This window comes from Hesperophylax consimilis, chromosome 28 (genome assembly GCF_061612785.1).
Source record: "Hesperophylax consimilis isolate HC1 chromosome 28, BYU_Hcon_1.0, whole genome shotgun sequence".
NCBI classification, from domain to species: Eukaryota; Metazoa; Arthropoda; class Insecta; order Trichoptera; family Limnephilidae; genus Hesperophylax; species Hesperophylax consimilis.
Genome location: NC_142863.1, coordinates 22710378 through 22719089, shown reverse-complemented (window position 1 = coordinate 22719089; position 8712 = coordinate 22710378). Strand labels below are relative to the sequence as shown.

The following is an 8712-nucleotide window of genomic DNA, read 5'->3' as shown; positions in this document are numbered from 1 at the left end:
ATTTCTGCTTTTTTATATTGATTTTTTAATGTATAAATAGATTATAAACTTTTGGTATGGTTATGCTATGTTAGCTGATGTTTGTAATATGTCTCCATTGAAATATAAATCTGTACTGATTAAACATTTTGGCAGTGTATATTTTAATGAAATCAATGCATAATTTTTTTTTTGTTTCGTCTTCATTTCATTCACTAAATTTCTACTAATGTATATTGTATTGTTTACTTATATAATTTTATTGTTTTTTTTTTTCTTCTTTTTTTCTCCTTTCTATTTCGAACTATGTCTGTCAATAACTATCATGAATGTAAATGGCATTTATGACGTTAATTCCAAATAAATTAATAGGCTTTTTCTTTGTGAATTTTTTTTGTTTCCGGCTTTTTTATTTTTTTTAAGTTTATACATATTACCCTGTATTTTAAGTGTTCCAATATAACAAAAAATGTCAATCATGAATTTAATTTGTTCAAATCTTAAATCTCCAAAAGTTCTTCACAGATTGCTTTCAAATTTGACACAACATTGCCTTCGAATACGAATGTGTATTTATATCAATATATTTTATAGATGTCACCTGTCACCGGTAAAAACATTTTTTTTAAATAGCGCCATCTGTTGGACGTAAAAGTTGCACGCTATTGTTTTTTATCTGCACGGATAGATTGAGCCACAGCAATGCGTGGCGGAGTTCAGCTAGTAAATTATAAATTAGATAAAAAGCTTTAAATGAGGTAAATTAACACATCTGTGGAATGTAACGAGATATAGGCTGACCGGTCGGTGGCCGAGTTGACATCGCGCTTGGGTCCCACTTAGGCGTAGTGTGTTCAATTCCTCGGCTGGCTAAGTCCTCCATCACAACACAAGCAACATTTTCCGCTTACTGTGGTGGTAGTAGGAGATTTTCAAATATTGTCAGGTTATTCGTAACCCGGGAATGTTTGTATTTCTTTTTAAAAAAATTAAAAAAATATATATTAATATTAGTGATTATTCTCTTTACCTCTCTCTCTGGTTTCAATCCTGGGATTGGTTTGCAGCAATTTCATCTAATCTCCTCTTCCATTCTTCCCTGTCTTGTGCGGCTCTTTTGACTTGTGCATATGATGAGCAGCGCACGTCCACCAGCAGGTCCTCCAGGTACTCTCGGCGTGGGCGTCCCCTAGAGTTGGTCCCCTCGGTCATACCCTCTATTATGACATGCAAGAGGCCTTCTTGTCGTATAACATGGCCGATCCATCTTGCACGCCTTTCGGACAAGGTCCTGAGCAGGTGCCTTCCTCCTTCGATTCTTTGGAGAACCTCCTCATTTGTAATATGGTCTCTCCAGGAAATTGTCTCTTTACCATTTCATCATAAATTGCTGTGTTATTTCGTAAAACGTAGCTTTTTGTTTGACAAGCCTCCAAAGGATACACAAACTCCAACAGCTTGGAAGGCTTTGAAGCAAACAGATACCTGGAGAGGCAAAGAAAAGTTATTCTTACCTTGGGGTAAGAATAACCTAGTCGAATTAAATGTTTCAAAGACCCAATCTTGTCTGATTATGTCTGAAAGGGATGGAAATGACAATCTAGTCTCCTTCGACAGAAGCAGTCATTCCAAGATGCCTTCCATTGACATGCTTTGTGTAACTCTGAGTGACCAGTTCAGGCACGGAGGTTCCATCAAAGCCGTAGTCAAGCTAACCCCACAGAAGCTGGGTGTACTGTACATGACACGCAAATACTTTAATAGTACACAACTGCTGACCCTGTACAAATCGCAAGTGCGCCTTACTATTGAATTCGGCAACCACCTCTGGTCCAAAACCCCAAAATACTTGAAAAAAACCCTCGACTGTGCAGAAACGGACGGTGTGTTTGATCAATTCCCCTATCTTAATAGGTGGAATGCAATCTTTAGATGACAGGCGTCAGATAGGTATGCTGTCCTTGTTCTTCCAGTGGACAATGGAAGATGTTCCGAGGAACTAGCGTCATTGATCCCTTCGGCACCGGTGTATAATCGGGAAACACGCCCAACATTTGTACACGGTGGACATTTGCCACATAAGAACGGGTCGCTTCTACGACTCATTCTTGAGTTCAGGTCAAGGAGGTTTCGGGCGCTTACATTGCTGACAAATGTCCCCAAGCAGCCAAAACTTTCCTCAAACCATTCATTAGTCCCCAAGCAAAGCCGGGTACACGTCAATCCAAGAAAGTGGTGTTTACTAAGTTATTTTAAATAATAATTTAATTACTATAAGTTGTTCGTACTGTACAACTACAGCCAGTGATGGCACCATGATCTACTATATATCAGACATATAGACTGGTTCTGCATAGAGTGATATGAGCTATGACACTGTTAAATAACGTTTCCTAGACGGTTGACATTTTTAACGGTAGCCTTGAAGGATTCAAGTAGGTAAATGCCAGACATCACCCGTTAAGTACATCTTTTATTTATTTTCTTCTTTTTAAGATTGTATCTAAAAATATTCTGTGTATTGTAAATGGAGTAATGCACAAAAAAAATCAAAATACTCATGAAGAAAACACAAAAATAACAGAAAATAAAAGAATACAATTTTTTATAAAATATATTTATACCACTTTGTATTTGAAACATTAAAAAAATATTAGATATATGTTATAACTTATGTATAGTGAACAACTGTGAAGACAACGCCATCCTGAAAACATGCCAACAAACTGACAGTCAAGATGGCTGTCGATTATGTTCAAACATACATTGTTGAACGATGACTTGTTCATTCAACTTCTTATCCATAAACTAATAATAACATATCCACGCTAGCGATCGGTTGTATATATACAACATTTACCACATTATTTAATTAACATCATTCCTCAAAATATTAATATGGAAACATACAATCAGTTTACTGCGGTTTAAAGCCAATGAATCCAGCCAGATTTCGCCGCTTATCACATATTTTTAGATTCTATAAATTTGGCAAATTAAGACAAAGCGATCACTCAAAAAATGTTTGCAAACTTGCCATAATATGCCAAAAATCGATCGAGTGGATTATAATAAAAAGAATTAACTGTGGATAAAAAATTTTAAAAAGGTTAAAAAAAATTGTATATCTTTTAATACAATACAGGCATAGAATTTTTTTTTAGATTCATATCAAATTCACTATAATATTAACCGCTTCGTGCTTTTAAACGAGTCACGCTCGAAAAATGTATAAAATTTGAATAAAACATTTTTAAAAATATGATTTTTTTTTTTAAAAACCCTATCATTAAGTGGTTAATAATACGTCAAACTCCAGTGAATTATTGGCAATATCGACAATTCTGGTCGCTAGAGACGCCAGTGTGGCATATTGACGTTGGCATTCTTTTCAATGGCGGAAAATTAAATTTATTTTGTACTTAGTGGCGATGTTTTGTGCTTCATAATTTATAATTTGATCAATTTTGATTAAATAAAATATATAAAAATGTCCCAAAAGGTAGGTTTTATGAGTGCAGTTTACAGATGTAATAATTACAAACAACAACAAACACTCCAAGTCGTTTTTCAGGATGCCAAAAAATATTGACAGGTTTGTTATTATTATGGGAATTGAATTGAATTAATAATTAATTACAATAAATAATAAATAGCCCATATTAAAGTTTACAGAAATAGAAATGTTGTGGGTTACCTATTTTTTTCAAAGAATATATTTCACATAAAATCCATTAAAATGTAGGAAAGAAAACCAAGGTTCACAACTCATGCCGCTGGGAGGCGCTAGTATAGCATGTTGCCATCAGAATGTATGAAAAATATCAGAGGTTGGAGGCATTATTAATATTAAAGGGTGTTTGCTAATGTTAACAAAAAAATATTTATGTACCTATAAAAATAATTTCAAATTTTGATTCATAATTTGTTTATAAAATATTTAAATGTTGGATTAGATAAATAAATGCCATAAGTATTATCGCTATCTTAATTAAGGGCTAAAGAAACAATATAGTGGTTAAAAGTATAATAATAAAATAGGTTGTAGGTGAATACAAAATAAACAAAATATCTCAGTACTATTTATAAATATATATTTTTTTATATAAATTTTTATTATAAATAAATTATTCTTTTCAGCACACAACAAAAATGCAGAATTTTATTATTTCAATTAAAATGAATATTTTAAATTGTGCAAATTTTCAAATGCATTTAATCATTAATTTCACAGTCAAAACCAAATTGTGATTTTTTTATAAATTATTTTTGTACGAGACAAAAAATTGAGATGACAATAATGTAATAATGTCTCTAATAAAATGTATGTTTTTTTTAGATAAATCAAATTTAGATAAGTAATTTTAGTTCAGCGTTTAGATGAAAAATCTTAAAGTGAGCCATTTAAAAAAATAAACTATTTTGCATTAAAAAATTTATTATTTTAAAAATTATATGTTCATTTCTAACAATAAAATTACATGTTTATTTCTAACAGTAAAATTATATGTTTAATTCAAACAATAAAATTATATGTTTATTTCTAACAATAAAATTTATTAGCGTATTGAAGCGTATTTCGTCACCTTTCAAAAACAATTTTTAGGTTTCAGATACGTCAGAAATATTCCATTTATTTGGATTTTATTGCAAAGTGTATTTAATACATATAACGGTCAATATGCCAGAGGCCTGAGGGGTTAATAATTTCGTGCATATTGATCGTACATATATAATACGTACTTATAATTTTTATTCGTAAAAATGACACATTTTAGTGAAATAAATATTTTTTAAAACCAAGAAATATTATAATATTTTGATTGAGCGAAGACAATTAACTTAACCTAACCTAACCATTATATCACTAAATTTTTCTGAAACGATATCAATTAACCTAACCTAACCTAAACTTTCTATCACTAACTCTTCAGTCCATACAAAAATATATTTTATAAATCCTGTACACTATTTTATACTTTGCTAAAAAATAATGCCTTTTTACAAAATTTAATAAGGGTGAACGTAACATACGTTATAATCTACGCGTTCGCAGATGGCATAAATTTAATTATTTTAGTAAAACACACTTTTCTAAGTAAAAATATTAAGATGTAATATTTTTTTGTGCGCAAACATACGCAACATGAATATGAGTAAATATTTTTGTCCGTATAAAAACTTAATTCTTTCAAGAGAGGCATACAAATACAATATAGGATTGAATCACCAATACAAAATCGATACACCAATAAAAATTGGAAAGAAATTGGATAAAATAATTCAATTTAAGCCAAAAAAAAATCAAAACACATAGCAAATAATGCCATAAAAATAAATAGACAAAATTTCACTTATAGCGCATCACTACACCTGGTATAAAGGTTTTTAAAATTTTTATTTAGATAAAAAAAAAATCAATCAATAAAAAAAAAGATTAATTACTCTTTACAGTAAATTAAGTATTGCAATATAATTAAAACTAGCAAAACTAAATAAAAATATTTAAATAAAAACATACGCAGAGTACAACACAGAAACCATAAATAAATGGATATATTTTTTTTGATTTAAAACTGTGCATCAAAAATTGTCTTTCTTAAAAACAAAATTTGATTAAAAAAATTCAATTTAAAAAAAAAATTATACATAAAATAAAATTTACAATGTTTAAATTGAAAAAGACGAGCTAAATCCAGAGCAATACTGAAAGTATATTCCACTCAAGACACCTGCTTTAGAAATCATTATAAATACAAATTCAATACATAAAAATAGAAACTCAATATATAAATACAAATTCAATACATAAAAATAGAAACTCAATATATAAATACAAATTCAATATATAAAAATAGAAACTCAATTATATAAATACATAAAAATAGAAACTCGTTATATAAATACAAATTCAATACACTTAATTCTCTTTTTTCACGGTCGATAAATTCCAAATAATAAATACTGCGTAAAATAAAAGTACATACATTATCTACAGGAAAATTGGAGATATGTTATGCGTGTTTCATACAAAATCACTTTCATCACTTCAAATTCTGTCTCAATTTGATTATATTTGAACTCAATTCCAAGTACGGATATAGCTTGAAATCCAAAAGCAATAATGTAAATAAAAATGTGTTTTTTCTCTCTACCGGCCGCATAAATTTCAATTACTTCTGACGTCACTCTAAGTTGTACAGTGAACTTATTGATTTGTAAATATAATTTCCTACTACGGATACTGAAAATTGCAAACTCCAAATTCAGCGTCGCATCGGCGGCACCGCACTGAACAGAACCATGTTGTGATTGCACCAGAAAGAAAAAGTCGACGCTGAATATGCGACACAGCACTCCAAGAGCAAGAGGCAATCATTTTCAGCTCGATGGGCATCAATTGCTTCTTTCTCAAGGAGATATTCATAAATAGCTTTTAGACCGTACGAGTTCGGGCCGCCACCAACATCAAACAATTCTCGAAACATAACGTAGGAATCAACGCACACAATGTCTTTAACTAGTTGACTGCTCGCTTCAATGATATGAGTACGAAGAACCGGGTAGTCGAATTTTAAACCGTTGTGCGCAACAAAACATACAGGAGCTTCGAGACTGGATAAGAAAGTGTTTAACATGAAAACTGTCGACTTATCAAATGCATTCTCACTGGCCAAAAGTTCGTTTGAGAGGCCGGTTAGTCCCGTGACTCTCGACGTAATTAGACGATTAGGTCGGAAACACAAGACCAACTTCTGAAGAACTCTGGGTACATTCCCTGCCCGTGTTTTGAGTAAAACTTTTCGATGCACGGCCACCATAGCTAGTTCCGTTATCTTGGTTCTATTCCCCTCATTGCGAGGCAGTCCAGTCGCTTCCAAGTCGAGAAATACAAAAGTCTGTATGTCAGACTTCGCACTTGATCCTGTTGCCATGATTATGTTTCCTGAATTCAAAATTATTATTTAAAGTCCCCTTTCCTTCGGGTTAGAGATAAATTTAAGCGAATTAAATAATAACAACTGTGAACAATGGCTGTTAACTGCGATTGGCATCCTCTGTCACTGTCAGATATTGGCTATAGATTATAATGATAACAAATCGTATTCTTATCAAAACAGATAGTGAAAATGGGCGCATTAGGCGGAATTCAACTAGTCATCATTAGCAATATCACAGAGTTCAATAGCTGTATCATTAGGTATAATCAGGGCAAAGAGAACTAACCACTATAAACAGAGGAGCAGTACAGTAAGTCAAATAAGTGTTATTAACTCTTTGAAAATTAAATTTGCTATTATCCACTCAGGGGATATACATTTCCGGGTTTGAATTCGGCAGTGCTCATTCACCCACCTTCCTCTCCACTACAACATACACTAATTGGGGATGAAATGGTGTAACTGGCTCCAGAAGTTTGGGAGCAGTTTGGACTCTTGTGCTCATACAAAATGCTTACTGTGGTTTAAAGCTGACAAATCCACCTATATTTCACCGTGAACTCTGTACGTTAGTTACTAGAAATTGCCCAAGTATTTGGGGCAATATTGAGTATTTCTATTTCAACATTAGAACTTTTTGACATATTTTGGCATTCGATAGAAGCGTAATCAAGTTAGTGACTAAATATATTTGCCGACTGCGGGAAGTTCGAAATAAATTCATTTTAACTTATAAAAATCACCCCCACAGGTCTACCTAAATTTAGGTAACTATCGCTTCAAGGGCATTAGCTGCGTTACCAAAATTTGGTAGCTTTCGTTAGAGTGGTTATGTAAACAAGACATACCTTTTACAGGGGGGCAGGGGACAGGGGGTAATGAAAGGAATATAGTTAATAAAATAGAAGTAGTCCACAATGGAGTTATGATGCCAACTACGATTGGCAGTGAGACACGTAACTGACAGAGGAAGGATGAAAGTAGAATGAATGCTGAAGAATAGAAATGAGATTCCAGAGGCATTTCGATTGAAATACGTATTACGAGTGTGGAGATTCGTAAAGTAATGCACAGCTTAAGAAAGATTAAGAAAGGGATGCTTAGCGAATTAGGAGATAGACAGAGAAAGACATTTAAGTTGTGTTATTTCACAATTTACTAATTTAAAAAAATATATAGTGTATATTTGCGGCACGTTCCAGAGTGAACGATACTCTCAGCATCGCCCTGGTGTAAGACCACCAATCAGAATTGAAACGTTGCTTGAAATGGCTTTGGCCGTGTTTGGCGACCAGACCTGAATGGCCAGGTACTTCCCCACCTTCCTCTTCCTCAACTCCTTCTCCTCCCCCCTATATTCAGCCAAATAACATACCCCAATTGGGGATCCCATAGTCTCACGCTCAGAATATTTGATCCAGCTCATCCGGCACAAGATTTTAATTAAATTAAACATCCTGAGCAATATCTGCCGCAAACACCCACAAGAAGCAACATGCATCTGCTGCAAACACCCACATGAAGCACAAAAAATAACCTTGAAAGTTTCCATCAAAAGAAATTTTATCATAAAACTCTACTCAAATTTAAAGGAAAAAATGAGAACTTTACTGACCAATACACCTAGACCACAAGGACGCAAACCTCGAATCTACTGAACATTAATTAACCAAAATGAGAACTTTACTGACCAACACACCTAGACCACAAGGACGCAAACCTCGAATCTACTGAACATTAATTAACCAAAATGAGAACTTTACTGACCAACACACCTAGACCACAAGGACGC

The 8712-nt window shown here is 32.8% G+C and overlaps 1 protein-coding gene across 1 annotated transcript; it reads right to left on the bottom strand.

Moving 5' to 3' along the window:
* Positions 1–5845: 5845 nt before the first annotated feature.
* On the bottom strand, positions 5846–7337 carry LOC149410384 (three-prime repair exonuclease 1-like). The gene has a single exon (XM_089648891.1). It carries the CDS (start codon positions 6912–6914, stop codon positions 6246–6248), a length of 669 nt encoding a protein of 222 aa, XP_089505017.1. The 5' UTR covers positions 6915–7337; the 3' UTR covers positions 5846–6245.
* Positions 7338–8712: the final 1375 nt, after the last annotated feature.